This window comes from Lampris incognitus, chromosome 4, assembly GCF_029633865.1.
Source record: "Lampris incognitus isolate fLamInc1 chromosome 4, fLamInc1.hap2, whole genome shotgun sequence".
NCBI classification, from domain to species: domain Eukaryota; kingdom Metazoa; phylum Chordata; class Actinopteri; order Lampriformes; family Lampridae; genus Lampris; species Lampris incognitus.
This window is the reverse complement of record NC_079214.1, coordinates 66,377,808-66,396,691: the sequence shown is the minus strand read 5'-3', so window position 1 is coordinate 66,396,691 and position 18,884 is coordinate 66,377,808. Positions and strand designations below refer to the sequence as shown.

General features: G+C 45.1%; 1 protein-coding gene across 1 annotated transcript in view; it reads right to left on the bottom strand.

Annotated features, from left to right (window-relative positions):
* Positions 1-18,884, bottom strand: part of abcc12 (ATP-binding cassette, sub-family C (CFTR/MRP), member 12) — a 63,448-nt gene that overhangs the window by 13,529 nt on the left and 31,035 nt on the right. The window contains exons 15-22 of the mRNA XM_056279408.1: positions 14,221-14,355; positions 13,041-13,131; positions 12,750-12,800; positions 9,381-9,479; positions 9,150-9,253; positions 7,921-8,103; positions 5,680-5,906; positions 4,888-5,025 (exon numbers count right to left, since the gene is read on the bottom strand). Coding sequence (XP_056135383.1) covers positions 4,888-5,025; positions 5,680-5,906; positions 7,921-8,103; positions 9,150-9,253; positions 9,381-9,479; positions 12,750-12,800; positions 13,041-13,131; positions 14,221-14,355 — 1,028 coding nt within the window. The remainder of the gene's footprint in view (positions 1-4,887; positions 5,026-5,679; positions 5,907-7,920; positions 8,104-9,149; positions 9,254-9,380; positions 9,480-12,749; positions 12,801-13,040; positions 13,132-14,220; positions 14,356-18,884) is intronic.

The following is an 18,884-nucleotide window of genomic DNA, read 5'->3' as shown; positions in this document are numbered from 1 at the left end:
GGTGGTGTCGCAGACCTCCTCCTCTGTTGAGGGATGGTTTTTCCAGTTTCACATAGATGGCTTCCTTCACCCCTCTTTCAAACCATCTATCTTCTCTGTCCAAAATGTGTACGTTGCTGTCCTCGAAGGAGTGTGTCTTCTCCTTTAGGTGTAGATAGACTGCTGAGTCTTGTCCTGAGGAGTTTGGCCTTCTGTGTTGGGCCATCCGTTTGTGTAGTGGTTGTTTGGTTTCTCCTATGTATAGGTCAGTGCAATCCTCATTGCATTGTACAGCATACACCAGATTGCTTTTCCGGATGTGTGGTACACGGTCTTTGGGATGAACCAGTCTTTGTCGGAGTGTGTTCCTGGGTTTGAAGTATACCGGGATGCGGTGTTGGTTGAATATTCTCCTGAGTTTCTCAGAGACCCCAGAAACATACAGGATGACTATGTTATTCCTTCTGTTCCTTTTCTCCTCGTTGGTCTTTTTGGAACGTGTTGCAGTTTTCACAAAGGTCCAACTGGGGTAGCCGCAGGTTTTTAAGGCTCCCCTCAGGTGTTTGTGTTCTTCTCGCTGGGCCTGAGTGCTGCTGGGCACATTGTCAGCTCTGTGTTGCAGAGTTCTGATGACGCTCAGTTTGTGTTCCAGCGGGTGGTGTGAATCGAAAGTAGATATTGGTCTGTGTGTGTAGGTTTCCTGTAAACCCCAATGTGGAGGCTCCTGCCTTCCCCAATGTGGATGTCACAGTCCAAGAAGGGCAAACTGTTGTTCTTTACGTCTTCCCTTGTGAACTTAATGTTCTTGTCCACTGAGTTGATGTGTTTGGTAAACGCTTGCACCTCTTGTGTTTGGATTTTGACCCATGTGTCATCCACATATCTGAACCAGTGGCTCGGAGGTGTTCCTCTGAAGGAGTTCAGGGCCCTGTGTTCTACCTCTTCCATATACAAGTTGGCCACAATGGGCGATACTGGTGAGCCCATAGCACAGCCGTGTTTCTGTCTGTAAAACTGGCCCCTGAATTGGCAATATGTAGTGTTCAGGCAAAGGTCCAGTAGTTGGCAAATCTGGTCTGGGCTGAGGTTGGTCCTATTGTGGAGAGTGTCGTCCCGTAGCAAACGTTGCCTCACAGTTTCCAAAGCCTCCATGGTTGGGATGCAGGTGAATAATGAGGTCACGTCGTAGGATACCATGGTTTCATCCGGATCCAGTTTTACGCCTTGGACCTTGTCCACAAAGTCAATGGAGTTTTGGATATGGTGAGGTATTTCGCCCACTAAAGGGGTCAAGATGTTGGCTATATGTTTGGCAATGTTGTACGTGACCGAGTTTATGCTGCTGACGATGGGTCTGAGGGGGGTTCCATCTTTATGGATCTTAGGGAGTCCATATATGCATGGAATGTTATCTTGTGGGTAGAGATTCTATTATTCTCCTCTTGTAACCACTAGTAGGAGCGGATGATTGCACCAAGTGAGGACGTGTATATTGAGAAGAGGAGGGGACCGAGCACTGACCCTTGTGGTACCCCTCTGGATATTGTTGGACTTGACAAAATCCTTGCATATAAAACATATTGGCAAAGGATCTTACACTGAGTAAACAGAATTGAGCTGATTCAACAGCAGGGATTGAAAAAATGGTTTTAACTGTGATGAGACTGTTTCTTTGTGGACTGTCAGTAGAGTTGGGTATTGCACACTACCTTTCAGTGATCCAAACAAGAATGATTGGATTAGTGAGGGAAACAAAAACAAAACCAGAACCAGCAGGATCCGCAGTTTGGGCCAGTGCTATGAAATACAGGGCCAGGATCTTGGGCAGGATCTTTCTCGGGAAACCTCCAATTAAGGCTAAAAGCAATACAGTTAACAAAATTATAAATCAATTTCCCTGTTCCTTTCCTGTTAGGATGCAACCCATCATATATAAACAGGTCCCACTTGGTCCAGAAGAAATCGAAATGACTAATAAAACCAAGTCCAGTGGCAGTAGTAAAATTTTGCATCCGCAGGTACAGACTAAGAAGACTACTAAAACGTTCAGAGCTCTTGGTCATAGTGTGAGTGGGATCAGAAAGGACATATCTCCTTCCCCAGGCTTTCACCTGTGGAGTCTAGAGACTCAAGTTCATAATGCAGCTTAATGTTTTGCCTGGACATGACTTCATTAGTGCCAGTGTGCACTATCACAGTGTAGATAGAGGGTTGAATGTCGAGGAAAGCTGGAGTTCTATAAAATCAGCTTTCTTTCCTCCTGAGAGACGGTATGTAATTTCACCAGTAAGCTTTATGAATCTGATGATAGTCTCCAACAATTAAAATCTCAGGTCACTCGGTTTCAGGGTTGGCTTTGTAAATTTAAAGCTTTGATCTGAGTTTATGGCCGATCATTAATGAGCTGAGTGCAGGTGAGTCGAGTGATTTATTACCTGCTCTGATATTTGCATGGGGGAAGGCACTGAGATTGTACCTGGTGGCCGTGGTGAAAGAGAAGAAGTCATTGGAGTTGACAGCGAGTGGAACAGGTTTTCAAGCTTCAACTGAATGAAACATGGGGAAAATTGCACCTGGCGGGGCCCGATGAACGGGATGGTGAGCCCGTGGATGAGGTGAAACTGGTGGGTGCAGAATGCTTTAAATGCTTTTATCAAGAGTGTGCTGGAGGGGAAGAGAATGTCGGACAGGGTGATGAGTATGAAGCTGGAAATCGAAGGGGTGATGATGAAGGTTATCAGTACATATGCCCGCATGTTGGGTGTGAGATGGAAGGGAAGGGAGAATTCTGCAGTGAGTTGGGTGAAGTGTTGGAGAATGTACTCAAGGGGGACAGAGTGGGCATGGAGTTGGAGGGAACGGAGGTGAGGGGGAGGTGATGGGTAGATATGGTGTCAAGGAGAGGAATGTGAAAGGACAGATGGTGGTGGGTTTTGCAAAAAGGATGGAAATGGCTGTGGTGAATACATATTTCAAGAAGAGGGAGGAACACAGGGTGACGTATAGGAGTGGAGGCAAGTGCACACAGGTGGACTATAGCTTATGCAGGAGGTTCACTCTGAGACTGGAGACTGCAAGGTGGTGACAGGGGAGAACGTAGCTAGGCAGCATCAGATGGTGGTGTGTAGGATGACTGTGGAGATCAAGAAGAGGAAGTGAGTGAAGGCAGAGCCAAGAATCAAATGGTGGAAGTTGAAGAAGGAAGACCGTTTTGTGAGTTCAGGGAGGAGTTAAGGCGGGCACTGGGTGGTAGTGAAGGGTTGCTGGATGGCTGGGCAACTACTGCAGAAATAGTGAGGGAGACAGCTAGGAGGGTACTTGGTGTGTCATCTGGACAGAGGAAGGAAGACAAAGAGACTAGGTGGTGGAATGAGGAAGTACAGGAACATATACAGAAGAAGAGGGTGTCAAATAGGAAGTGGGACAGTCAGAGAGATGAAGAAAGTAGACAGGAGTACAAGAGGATGCGGCATTAGGCAAAGAGAGAGGTGGTGAAGGCAAACGAAAATGGTGTATAGTGAGTTGTATGACAGGTTGGACACCAAGGAAGAAGGAAAGGACTTGTACCAATTGGCTAGACAGGGAGCAAGCCGGCAAGGATTTACAGTGGGTTAGGGTGATAAAGGACAGAGATGGACATATGCTAACAAGCGAGGAGGGTGTGTTGAGAAGATGGGAGGAGTACTTTTAGGGGATGATGAAAGAAGAAAGTATGAGAGAGAAGGTTGGATGATGTGGGTAAAGTGAATCCGGAAGTGCAGTGGATTAGCAAGGATGAAGTGAGGTTTTAGGTTGGATGCCGTTCCTGACGCAACCCTGCCCATTTATCCGGGCTTTGGCCCGGCACTAAGAATGCACTGGCTTGTGCATCCTCAGTGGCAGGGTTCCTAAGAACATAAAGCTAAGACACATATATGTTCAGGGTGCATTGCTACTAGATGCACACCGTGGCAATGAATAGTGTGATTTTTGAATCCCATTCTTATGATCACAGAAAGTTGAATCAGTTCATCTGGACATAACGTTTATTGGGAGAACCATTTCATCACTTATCTAAGTAACTTCTTAAGTCTCAACTGGCTGCAGGTATCCCCACCCTTACAAACAATATAGTGGCATAACGACCGAAAACAACGATCGGTTTCATATGCAAATTACTGTGACCATTAACTAGAGTTACAATGGCCATGTGTACTGTTCACAGAGGATTGGGGAATAATTGCAATCACAGCATAGGAAGATGGTGACAGGGGCGTCCGGGTAGCGTGGCGGTCTATTCCGTTGCGTACCAGCACGGGGATCGCTGGTTCGAATCCCTGTGTTACCTCCGGCTTGGTTGGGCGTACCTACAGACACAATTGGCCGTGTCTGCGGGTTGGAAGCCGGATGTGGGAATGTGTTCTGGTTGCTGCACTAGCACCTCCTCTGGTCGGTCGGGACGCCTGCTCAGGGGGGAGGGGGAACTGGGGGAATAGCATGATCCTCCCAAGCACTACGTCCCCCTGGTGAAACTCCTCACTGTCAGGTGAAAAGAAGTGGCTGGTGACTCCACATGTATCGGAGGAGGCATGTGGTAGTCTGCTGCCCTCCCCAGATTGGCAGAGGGGGTGGAGCAGCAACCAGGGCAGCTCGGAAGAGTGGGGTAACTGGCCGGCTACAACTGGGAAGAAAAAGGGATTGAAAAAAAAGATGGCAACAGATGTACTCTTAGTGTCTTGTAATCTAACAATAAACATGTTTATGATGCTATTATTAGTACTTATCTAGTCTTATTAACACATGACCACGTTAGTAATCATCTTAAGGGCGTTATGAATAGACAAGGAAATAGCTTGCACTGAGGTGTCCCCGTCTGAAATGGAGCAATCCCTGGCCAAAAGGAAGGACTTGAGAGGAGAACAGTCTTACATTTCCATGTAGTTGTCTCTCTTGTTGTAGGCATCGATGATGTCGAGTCCTTGCATGGTAGAGGTAGCAAGGGAGATCCAGGGAGACCGGCTGGTGTTCTCCACTCTCTTCATTTGACGGATACCTCTCTGGAACACACTGCAAGAAAAACACAGCTGATTGTGCTCAAACTTGTCCACGCTGGCTGGATACGTTTAATTAGACTCCACCTTTCAACTGCAGTCCAGACATGTGATCTGATGGTAGAAAAAAAGCTACAAGAACTGAGTTTCGTGAGCTTCAGATAGTTATCGCGGATTTCTGATTGGTTTTGTGCACAGAAAAAAAAACATTGTCCTGTAAGACTACGAAATTGCACAACTTGTGGAATTGGTTTCTGGTTTCTTAATGCTCTCTACTAGCCTCTTTGTCAGGCAATAAATCTTTCTTTGGGGTTTCCTCCCTATACCAAGAATCAGGTTTGGCTGAAGAAAACCAAGGTTATTGCAGCTTCTGTGAAGCTGCGAAGCACAAAGGGTTTTGTTCCCTGATGTCGGCTCCTGAGCACAAAGCAGAAAGCTTGCATTGAAATCAGCTGACTGTCACAGCTATGGTTATCTAAGTCTGTCTTATGTGTAGGGGTGACTTGTAGTTTCACTTACCGACCTCTCATAACTTACTAGCAGTTAGCCTTTCAGCCTGATTACAAGTCATCCTAATGTTACTGTGATCCACAACGAAGAGATAACGCCTCTCTGTGGAACTCGCTGGGTTTTTTTTTGGTTGTTTCAGAGTTTACTGGTGAGAACTTACAAGACAATGAGGATGACAACAGCTCCAAGGACAGCCACAGCTGCTAATAACACAGGGACAATTGCTGAGATGGTGATGATGGAGTATATAACTAACAGAGTGAACTGGAAGAAGGACTCTGTAAAGATGGGAATCATGGCGTCCAACTCATCCTGGTCTTTGGAGAAGCGGTTCAGAACACGACCTACAGGATTGGTGTCAAAGAAACTCATGGGGCTCGCCATGACCTGAAAGAGATGGACATGAATCTATGAACTCAAAATGCCACTGGGAGTAAAGAAAGATTTCATGTGACTTATTGCAATCTGAAAACCAGTGAAACCAATTTCCAGTTTTGGAATTTGGATACATTCAGAGATAGTACACATTCACAAAATCAATTTCCAATGGAGCCCATTTTGATTTCAGGGGATGCTACAACGAAGTCCAGTCAAGAGATCGAGGAAGGAGGAATGTATGTATTCTGGTTATGAGGAGCACCCTTTCATCTTCAAATCAAATAGGAAAAATGACTGGATAGTTTAGATCTCCTATTTCATTGGGAGTGGCGAAGAAGGACAGAATTAGGAATGAGTATATTAGAAGGACAGCTCAGGTTGGACGGTTTGGAGGCAAAGCAAGAGAGGCAAGATTGAGATGGTTTGGACATGTGTGGAGGAGAGATGCTGGGTATGTTGGGAGAAGGATGCTGAATATGGAGCTGCCAGGGAAGAGGAGAAGAGGAAGGCCAAAGAGGAAGATTATTGATGTGGTGAGGGAGGACATGCAGGGGGCTGGTGTGACAGAGGAAGATGCAGAGGACAGGAAGAGATGGAAACGGATGATCTGCTGTGGCGCCCCCTAACGGGAGCAGTCGAAAGTAGTAGTAGTAGATTAGATCACCTATCTTTATTGTATCTTGAAAATGTAACAACGTTGGGATTTTAGATACTATCTGTTTCATCTAAAATTGGAAGATATAACTCCCTTGCTCATAATTCTATCATCGGAGCACATGTGGAATATTTGATTTTTAAGGCATAAGATCTGTGATAATCAGGACCTTGTTCACCAAAAAGTGTTCCATTTAGTCCCAGAGCCCCAGAGGACGGCACTGTTTGACAGTGCAGAATTACTGCTGATTTGTTACTAATATATGCAAAGGGTATACGTTTTTTTTTCCGGTGAATCTGACATTTCAGAGACAAAAAAATACATCACTGCTAACTCTATATCAGATTAGTACCGGTTTAGTTCCAACCCATCATTGTGGAGTTTGGACGTGCTCCCCTTGTTAGCATGAGTTTGCTCTGTGTACTCCGGTTTTCAGCCCACAGTTCAAGCACATACGTGTAGGTGAACTGAAGACTCTAAATTGCTCGTAGGTGGGTGTGTTTAAATGGATAACGCGGAAATTATATCTTTTCAGTCATTGTCAGTCAACTGTCTGGAGTGTTTGGAATGGATTCTACTCTCCTCTTATCAAATGACTGAATTCCATCAAGTCAACACACTTTTTAGCAGCTACCAAACATGTATTGGCTGGAACAGCTGGTTTCTCGCCAATGTAATTTTTTTAGAATTTTATAAACACAAGCCTTTAAAGGCCAAGAACATGATTGTTATGTTACAGTATAGAAAAAAATGAAATGTCATACAGTTCTTTAACAACCATACATTACTGGATGCATGAGATCTATCCATCCATTATCCAAGATGCTTATCCCAACCAGGGTCAGGGGGATCATGGAGCCTATCCCAGCAGTCATTGGGCAGCAGGTGGGAGACATCCTGGACGGGCCGACACATTCACACCTAAGGACAATTTAGTACGGTCGATTCACCTGACCTACACATCTTTGGACTGTGGGAGGAAACCGGAGCACCCGGAGGAAACCCACACAGACACGGGGAGAACATGCAAACTTCACAGAGGATGCCCTGGGATGACCCCCAAAGTTGGACAACCCCGGGGTTTTAACCCAGGACCTTCTTACTGTGAGGCGACCAGATTAACCACTGTGCTACCGTACTGCAGATGCATAAGATATTAGCTGTAAAACGCCGATGAGTGAGCCATAAATCCATAAAGATCTTCCTATGCCTTTGGTTCGAGCAGGGGCTGAAAGATATGATGTCTTCTATCCAGGATTGGTAAGTTCCACCATATCATAGGCACCCAAACATAGTCACAGCTTGAAAAATATAAGTTAAGGTATGTTTCCAATAAACTCCCGTTCTGCTGAGGTTCAGCCATCTTACCTTTTTGTACATGGTGTCATGGAGTGTTGAGGCAGCGCGCAGGGTGACCTTGGTGAATGCGAAGCTTTTGAAGATGCAGAGTACTACTGTAACAACCACTATTAGGCCATAAACCATCTGATAGAAGGGGAGGTCTGGGTTCAGAGTGATGTTGTCCTTGTCAGCATCTGTCACGTTGAACGTCTGAGGTAGGACAGAGAGAAGACATCTGAGGTTCTGCCTAGACAGGGACAACCTCCATGGCTTTAGATAGTCTTCACATTTTCTTCATTTCTCCAGAAAAGGTTTACTAGGCAACAGTCCTTTATTTCAGCCCACCCTGATTCACATTCATACATCCCCATCACACTCAAGAACTACAACCAGTCCTCTGCTTCTAGATGATAAGATTCCCCAGTACAACCCCAGTTCTCTACTGATCGTCACTCAGCAGCTCAGCTGAAGCTACTTGGGATGAAACACCCTACTCAAGGGCACTTTTACAGCAGTATTTACAGGAGGGGACACATTGATTTCATCATCATTGATGGTTGGATTGGATTGGATTGGATTTAAAAAGATGCCTTACAACATAAGATGTATATTTTATCAATCCATGTGGGGAAATTCACCCCCTACCCCGGAACCAACTACAGTTCTTCTTTCCTATTGCCTTAGTCAGGGGCAAAGACAGGAGTATTAGCCCTAACATACCTGTACATGTCTTTGATGGTGGAAGGAAACCAGGGCAGTTCTAGCAGCACAGAAGTTTGACACACTGACTTGTTGTAAAGGTGGCATCAATGACAGTGCCATGATGAAAGTCACTGAGCTCTTCAGTACGACCTATTCTACTGCCAATGTTTTTCTATAAAATAAGCTGTACATTATGAATCCTTATGGGGAAATTCATCCTCTGCTTTTAACCAATCCCAACACACACTGGAAGCAATGGGCAGCCACCATGCAGCACCTGGGAACAAACTCCAGTTTTTTTTGTGCCATGCCTCGGACAGAGACACAAACAGGAGATTTAACATGCAAACTCCACACAGAAAGAGCCTGAGATGGCCTTGGGTTTTTGCTATGAGGCAACAGTGCTAACCACTGGGCCACCATGCTGTGTGGATGCCTGTTGTACAACTTACATTAAAACACTTGATAGAAGTAGAAAATACTTGAAAAAGTACACATTAATGTTGAGCGTCATTCGATCTTATCTATATAATTGTGTGCGATATTGTTCTCACCCCATCGCCTTGCTCCAACCAGTGACTGAGCCACATGTTGCTAGTTACTGTGCTGCCAACAAGTAGGACGATGAGGAGGATTGTGATGGAAGCAATGATATAGCCTGAAGAAACAGAGCACATATTAACACCACACCTGCCAGTATGCAGGGAAAACTGGGTGACTGTGAAGGTATGTGTGTGTGCGTGCGCATACACATATTTGTGTGTATGAATAAGAGTCTATCTGACCTCCAGCTGCCTTGCAGTAGAAATGGTAGGTTCTCCATGAGACTGAGCCCTCCCCAGAGTGCTCTTTCAAGACCAGCTGCTCCTTCGACTCCACCACTACTCCAAAGAAGGAAAAGGATTTTACTAACCTGTTCTGTTACTCGTAAGAAGAACCAATTGTCTGCTCCAAAAATAATTAGATATGTAAGACTGTGGGTTTTCTCTTGAAGAATTCTTCCTGCTCTACACTGTGCAGTTTCGCTCCAGCCTCGAAAGACTCCAAATCTCTTTGTCATATTATAAGAATTAGACTGGATGAGGCTTTGATGGCCGCTACAGGGGAACTGAATTTCGCAGCAGCAGGAGAAATTTCATTACAACTACAATGGGAAAGAGGGACATGGGGCATCCGGGTAGCATAGCGGTCTATTCCGTTGCCTACCAACACGGAGATCGCCGGTTCGAATCCCCATGTTACCTCCGGCTTGGTCGGGCGTCCCTACAGGGACAATTGGCCATGTCTGCGTGTGGGAAGCCGGGTGTGGGTCGGGGCGCCTGTTCAGGGGGGAGGGGGAAATAGCGTGATCCTCCCACACGCTACGTCCCCCTGGTGAAACTCTTCACTGTCAGGTGAAAAGAAGTGGCTGGTGACTCCACATGTATCGGAGGAGGCATGTGGTAATCTTCAGCCCTCCCTGGATCAGCAGAGGTGGTGGAGCAGCGACCGGGACGGGTCGGAAGAGTGGGGTGATTGGTCAGATACAAATGGGGAGAAAAAGGGGGAAATAAAAAAAACATAGGAAAGAGGGACATAAGACAAATCTCAACCAAAGTAACACAAGGAGTAACCCAGAGACTCGATAAAACAACAGCATACGGATATGCACAATATGCAAACACAGCCAGGGTCATTATGTTATGCTAGGCTTTCCTCTGCTTGCTATGCTGGTACTGAATTCAGTCAATATATCAGTATGATGGTAACTTACCGTGAGAACAAAGAACAGACCTTTTGCACACCTGTAGATCGGCGGGTGCGTAGGAGAAAATCCGGGGTCAACAAGGCAGAAAGAGACTCACGCACACTCTCTTCCATTGAGGACAGTGTGCGGGAGTTTCTTTCTGCCGAACTAACCATAAGATCAACATAAGGATATAAAAACCATGAGATTAAATTAAAATAAAAATGACATTCTCCAAGGGGTCACTCCAAACAAACCGTAGGGCAATAGCATGTCAGACTTGGACCACATGGAAGCTTGTGGTGCAAGAATACTTTGCATACAATCGCAAGTTTTTACAACACGTGTAATTTCATATGAGGAGCAAGTTTTGAGTCAAATGAAAACACAGTGTTGGTGTTCTGACCTTTCGAACGTGTTACAGTTTGACCTTTAATTATAGCACCACCGTCCGGCCAACTGGGGCACTATTTGTTGAGTAAATTTAACATCATCCATCATCCATTATCCAGACTGCTTATCCTGCTCTCAGGGTCGCGGGGGTGCTGGAGCCTATCCCAGCAGTTATTGGGCAGCAGGTGGGGAGACACCCTGGACAGCCTGCCAGTCCATCAATGGCAGGGTTCGAATTGGGGGGGGGGGGGGCTGGACCTCCCATAATGAACAAGGGACCTCCCTTAAGAAAGGAAAATTTAAGCTTGGGGGGGGGGTCCCCCATAGTATTATGGTTGTAATAAGAATAATAATACAATAAATTATTAATTATTTTTGGGGCATATTTTAGCGGTTCTTATTTGGCATGTAGCAGTAAATCTCTGAACCATGCCTGTCTTTATGTTGTACCAGTGCCTCTGTTCTGCCTGCATGGTCACAGTCAGATCGGGCTCTCTGGACCGCAAATGCTGACCAATCAGAATCCTCTAGCACAGTCACGTCATGAGCGGGTACAGATACAGCCCTCTGCTCTGTCTCCCGCTCCACAATTACAGGTAACGACTAAAGTTAGCTAACAAAACATGTGAATTGTGAAAGAAGCTCTGGTAAATAGTTTAAGTAAGTATTGATATTACATATTGTGAAAATAATTATTTCTCCCCGATACTGCTGCAAAGTTAACTATGAATGAACAGAGTTGTGATCTTAGTCAATGTTTTGTTTTTGTTTTGTTTTTGTTTGTTTTTTGCTCTAAACTAGCTAGTTAACACTATCTAGCTAGCTGATGCTGTTTTGACGTTGGTATAAAGTTATGCTAATGTTACTTGTCAGAGAATGTTCAGAAACTTCCAGAACCGCATTAGCTAGCTAGCTAATGCTGCTAGTGTCGCGTGTGCCTAACATTATCATAGACATTCTATTTGCTAATGATACAAGAAATAATCGAGAAACTAATGATCTACTGCAGCTAGCTAGCTGTGCATTTGTGTGATCAGAAACTAGAGGTATCTATTAATAACGTTAGCCAGCTAACTAGCTAGTTAACTAGCCAGGTAACGTTAACTAGCACAGTCACGTCATGAGCGGGTACCAATACAGCCCTCTGTCTCCTGCTCCACAATTAACGTTACAAGTAACATTAGCTAACAAACCATCCATCCATCCATCCATTATCTTAACCACTTATCCTGCTCTCAGGGTCACGGGGATGCTGGAGCCTATTCCAGCAGTCATTGGGCAGCAGGCAGGGAGACACCTTGAACAAGCCGCCAGGCCATCACACACATGCACGCACACCCGCACGCGTACGCACACACACGCACACGCACACATTCGTACCTAGGGACAGTTTAGTATGGCCAATTCACCTGACCTACATGTCTTTGGACTCTGGGAGGAAACAGGAGTCCCTGGAGGAAACCCACGCAGACACAGGGAGAACATGCAAACTCCACACAGAGGATGACCCGGGACGACCCCCAAGGTTGGACTACCCCGGGGCTCGAACCCAGGGCCTTCTTGCCTTGAGGCGACCGTGCTAACCACTGTGCCACCGTGCCGCCCAATTTAACATCAATATTGTGCAAACATACACATCTCTATCAAGTACCGCCTCATGGTATTCCCAAATGTAAAGCTTTGTATAGTCTTATAACAGTTTTAATGCTACCTCAATTATAAAATGATGACGAACAAGCTAGTCCCTGTATCAAAACATCTGGAACAATATTCTAATGCAGAGTTTCAGAAACTATAGGTTGTAATCTGAAATGGGTCATAGACATCTATCTATTAGTTCTTCACGTGGCAGGAGTACTCACATGTTTAAATGAGCCTGGCTTCAACTGGACGCGATGATATTTACTTAGTCTGTGTCTCCATGAGCAGAGTACTCGTATGGAAACAGGAGAGGGCATTTGCTAACATGAAACTCTTCAGAACAATAGTACTCTGTTAGATTAGATTTCGTTTGAGGTTTTTTTTTTAGACATACTTTGTGCTTCAGAGGGTGTTCCATGGTCCATCTCATCTGACATATCAAATGCTGGAAGGAAACGCAGACAATTAGCAGTAATCAGCTATCACTGAAGCCCGTCCTCCAGAGCTGGGCATGTATTTCATACAATAAAGCATGAAAATTGGACACACCTTTCTCTCTGCATACAAAACTCATTTAATACCTTTCCAGGTTAGAGACTAAAAATGCAATTGGTCTAGAGGTGGGCTATAATCCAATATATTACTTTGTTCTTAGTTCATCTGCTGATTTTACATCCACTCTCACCAGCATTCACAGTTCCATTCGTTGTGTGTTCTTTAAACTCGGGATCCTTCATAAGGAGACCTGGTGGGGAGACCTTTTCCTCTTCATCAGCCTGTAAACAGAAAGAAGCAGCAAAAAGTTACTGGTCTCATTTGAGACTAGAAGGTTCTGTGCAGTTTTAAGCCTGGCACCTTCTTGTCTCATTGTAATGAGCAGAATAGTTAGAAATGTTGTCCAGCTCACTCTGGAGGTGCAACAATGTGAGCCTAAGAAATCTCAGAATTGAGGTGGATGGATTTTGAGCTGAAAGCCAGACGAGGTGCTCTTCACTCATTACACAAAGTGGAAAAAGTTTTGTTTGTTTTTTAAACGATGAGAGTGCCAGATATGTTTGTGTTTGGGTCAGAGTTGTAGTACCCATGTATGGACTCAGTCTCAAGTCCATATTTCGAAGGTCTCCATCTCATCATGAACTTCACAGCACAATGACTCTGACTTGAATTTGTGAATTTGAAGACAATGCGGACTCATGATAATTTTTGAACACCAGTCGAAGACTTACTTTTTTTTTATATATATGAATATCCAACTTCCCTTGAGGAGATAATAAAGTACAACGTCTTTATGCATGCTCAATAATCCAAGTAAGAAAATCCCAGAAAGTTGAATGAGTTCATCTGGACGCATTGTTTATTGAGAGAGAAACGTTTCATCACTCATCTGTTCTGTGTGGAATTTGCATGTTCTCCCCGTGTCTGCATGGGTTTCCTCCCACCATCAAAAAGACATGTATGTTAGGGTATGTTACTCCTGTCTGTGCCCCTGACCAAGGCAATAGGAAGAAATAACTGGAGTTGGTCCCCGGGTGCTGCACGGCAGCTGCCCACTGCTCCTAGCTACATAGCTAGGATAGGTTAAATGCAGAGTAAATGTCGTTTGTATGTACATACAAAATTACTAATAAAGTGTATTCTATTCTATTCTATTCTGTTCTTTAGTTGGACTTGCACTGTTCTGGTGTCAGTCTTTACAGAAGTTTTGGCTCTACTGGTCTTGACTTAGACACACCACCTAAAAGTCTTGGACTTGACTAAGACTTGATAAGCTTTGGTCTCGGGCCCGACTCGGACTCACCCCCCTAAAGATTTGGTCTCATCTTAAGTGGTCTTGACTACAAGAATAGGTTGTGTTGTGACCTTACTTTGGACTGTTCCATCAGGTAGTTGGTAATCATCTGAGCGTAGTGTCCATTGGACTTCCTCAAGATTATGTGGTTCCCCATCTCCTGGATCTCCCCATCCTCCAGAACCAGCACCTCATCACAGAACTCCAGGTACTGATAGGCAAAGAACGTTGGCTCAGCATAACACCAGACAAGAGGACAGAGACAGCCAAAGATATAACACATCTTTATGGGGACACCAGCCAGAGCATAGCATGCACACATATTTATGGGACAATGATGCTATTCTAAGTCTTGATTTAATCATTTTTATTGCTTTTCGAAACTCAATTTTTTTGCATGGTTCCAATTGGTTCCTTCCTTTCACCATGTTCGTCACTGTCTGCTACAAGATCAGCGGGGAAGAAGTCCAAGTGTGAATGAATTTTCATTGACATGTTGCACTTCATGGTTTTGTGCTTTAAGCATGTTGTCAAGCAGCTCAGTTTAGTTTAGTGCTCTGTAGTTGCCAAGAAAATTCTCAACAACATCCTTAAATGCCTTCCATGCTATTTTCTCTGGCCCCACATGCAGATCTTCTAACTCCCTGTCATTGATGAACTGTCTGATTTGTGGGCCAACAAAAATGCCTTCCTTAATCTTGGCATCAGTTATTCTTGGAAACGTCTCAAATAGCGAAATCCATCCCCTTCTTTATTCATTGCTTTCACGAAATGCTTCATCAATCCGAGTTTTATACGAAGAGGAGGCAGAAATGTCTTTGTGGGGTGGACAAGTGGTTTATGTACCACACTTTTCTGCCCTGGAATGAAATGCTTACGGAGCGGCCAGTTCTTTCTAATGTAATGTGACTCTTTAGCATGGCTGTCCTATTCACAAAGGAAACAACAGTACTTTGTAGTACTTTCTAGGAATGCAGCTCAGAGCTGCATTCCTAGTAGCAGTTCCAATACTTTTAGATCACCACAGATGTTCCACTCATACTTGTTGTACTGTGTGTGTTTCAACAACAGTTCCATTTTAATATAGGTTGTCAACCTGCGTGAAGAAGTTTGTCAAATGTTCTTGACAGTTCCAAAAGATAGAAGTTTTTGTACCTGGTGACAGTAAACCCCATCCTTAGAATTTTGAACCAAGTAGTTCTGCTTTAGCTTTTGACAAATCTAAACCCCTGACCAGTTCATTTAATTCTGGTTTTGTTATCAGATGAGGATAATCAGGCATAAAGGGTTCAACATCTGGATCAGTGTCCTTTTCCACATCTGGTTCATTCGTTGTGGCATCTTCATCTACCTTATGCTCCATGTCTCTGGTGGCTTCAATACTGGCAAACTCATCTTTTGGCACTGGTCTCATGGCTGAAGCTAGATTGGGGTATTCAATAGAGTTCTTATTTTTAGTAGAGAAGCCAGATGCATTGGTCAGACAGAAGTAACAGTCTGTCACGTGCTCCTTCTGTTCTCTTCATATCATTGGGACCGCAAATGGCACTGACTTCCGGGTACCTCTGAGCCAAGCTCTAACAAGCATCTAACCAAGCATCTAAGCTGACTAAGCATGCCCAGCATGCCTAAGACAACATTTGCATAGCACCTACAGTGAGTGCATGCTCAGGCATGCTTGGATGGACCAAAAACAGCTTGTTTTGTGGGCAATATACTAGTAGACTTAAAATATGACCGGAAATCCCAAAAAGGTTACAGCTACAAAACGGTATGTAATAGGAAAATTTTAAGGTGATTTTCATCATCAGCAGCCCAAAATCCATAAATACACCCACAACTGTTCAGGAAGCAAAATCTTTGTTGTCCAGTGTTATTTGTTCCCAACTGAACAAAATGGGTGATATAGATATAAAAGCACCGTTGTTTTGGCAGGGGGCGCTAAAATCTTCCGCCTACCCGCTCATCACTTGACCAGAAGTTCCGTGACCATTTCTTTATCCGCAAAAAAAGACTTCTCCTGCCATAACATCCAAGAGACCGGACAACACGTCACAAATTGAATATGGCAAATCCAAAGGGACAAATGAGCTCTCATTGACCAACACCAAAACGGCATTGAAAATCTCTTAGATACGCCCCCCCCCCGAAAAAAAAAAGAAATAGAAATATCCCCGTTTCTCAAGTGTCCAACATGCCACAAAACAATATTTTACTTTTTTTTTTCCTTTTTGGAAAGTAAAGCAGCATATGGAAACTAATTTCTTCATCCACAACAATTTGATGTAGCTGAACACATTGGACTCTTAAGGTCAGAACATAAGTCGCTCTAACACGAAACAAGATGGTGTACCCGAAACCTACTGAGGAACTTGACTTGTCCAGGGTCACATGTGGGGGTGGGCGGGGCTACCAAAGTCACATCAACTGGTTGAGGGAGAGTCTTAATGTCAGTCTCCTCCAAGTGATAGAACTCCCCCAAATGTATCCCTTGCTCCGTTGTAATGTGCTTCGTAGGATTAAGGACACATGTGACTGTGACACCATCCTTTACACTAGCCACTGTGTGCACGATGGCTAGTCCTGTCAACTTCGGAGCACTGGGCTCTAAATATCTATGAAAGTCCATCAAGGGGCTGTTAACAGTGTTTAGGGTAGCATACATTGACTGATATCAGGGACTTATTCAGGGAGGGAATGGTGGTTTCACAGGCCAAACACACATTAGAGCACCGAGGGACCAAGTCTCTACTCCTCAGCAAGGGTATACTAATGCCATACAAGTCTATTACGGCATGGTTTTTAGATAGAAAGTCCACACCAAGTATGACGGCCTGGTTGAAATCTCTAACGACATGGAAGACATGTCTCCAGCATGCAGAACCCGGGCGGAATGTGAGGGATACGGTGCCTAACGCATCCAACATTTAAGATTAGAGATTCAAGATTGAAGATTTCATTTATTTTCATTTCCATTATATACCTGCGAACATAAAAAACATGAAATGCTGTTTCTCCCAGCCCACAGCAGTGCAACAGAAAAGATATATACACTATCTCAGAATCAGAAACACTGTCATTTCGTTTCATGCACTTGCACACGTGAAATGAAACGAACCGTCATTTCCCCCAGCCCACAGCAGTGCAACACAAAGACAAAAACACACCCAAAACTACAAGATATATCTGGACTAACACATATATCCCAAAAAAAAAACAAAAAAAAAATCACAGCCCAGGAGTCTAGGGCTAGCAATTAGCTTAGCCTGCCCTGCTTCCACATCCTGTCAGACCGTCCTCGGTATTTCCGCTTCAGGCACAGCTCCAGTCAGGGCTGTGGTCCTTGGGCCCATAGGTTACAACAGACCAGGCTCCCTCAGCCGATCCAACGCCAGCTCTCCCAGCCAGACACCTTCGACACACCTACCCGCACTCCACAACACAACAGCAAAAATACAGTCAAGGCTAGGCGAGGCCGCCACCAGACTGTCTCCAGTGTTATCGGAACTGCCGGTCTGCATGGGCTAGCAGTTAACTTAGCCTGCCCCACTACTGCATCCTGTCAGAACACTCTCAGTGTTACCTCTTCAGGCACAGCTCCAGGCAGGGCCGTGGTCCCTGGGCCCACAGCATGCAGCAGACCAAGCTCTCCCAGCTGATCCATTGCCAGCTCTCCCAGCCATCAAACGAAAACAAACTTAGACATATACGTGGACAAAGACACTGCATGGACGGTACTGGGTGAGGCCGCCGCAAACGTGAATTCGCGCCGCCATCTTCCCACACTGCTCCAGAAGTGGAACTAGCTCCCTGCTCTTGACACTTAGCTCTCAGTGCTGGGTAGAGGCCAACGAGGAAGCAGTGGAACTTCTCTGCCCTCTGCTATCTCGCCATACTGCGGGAAGGCTTCCTGCACTAGCCTTCTCATGTCCACGACGTACGCCTCCACGTGGACCGTGAAGACGGGTGGCATGATTAGCTTTAAACCGCTGCATGAAATGTGTCTGTCCAAGCACCTCGTTTAGTCTCTCCTTCGTCACTCCATAGTCCAACTGGACATTGGCGGGAAGACTGTCCCACAATAAGAACACCACTTTATCCAAGCGGATGGGGGAGGATCCTCACCAGCTCTCCGTAACAGTTAGCACTGTTTCTGATATGTGTGCCCTGATCGCCAGCTCAAACTGCCCCCCCCAACCGAGGAAGCACTTCTTTCCATCTCCAGAGAAGAAGGGCAGCAACTCCACTCTTTTGCGGGGAGCAGACTGTCCCCACGCCACTGCAAAACACACGAAAGCATCGTCCTCTCCTTTCTACATTGCCATAGATGCACCTCCACTAACTATACAATGAAGCTAACTGCAAAACACACAGCGGCTACGATGCAAAGGTGCATGGTATAAATACGCACACGCTGTCTGGTGCGAGGTCATACACTCCTGCCACCAATGTGACCGAGTGTCCGTGGGTTCGTTTGACGGAGACTTCAATAAAACAAGGACGCCCAGACAGAGCAACACTCCTTGACCATTTCTTTATTCGCCGAAACCACTTCTCCTGCCATAACAACCAAGAGACCAGAAAACACGTCACAAATTGAATACGGCAAATCCAAAGGGTTGTCAAGGGTTGGTCAACTCCCATTGACCAACACCGAAACGGCACAGGAAATCTCTTACATTAGGCTTCTAGACAGAAGGTCTATCAGACAGACTTGAGCCCCTTTAAATGAGCAAGGAC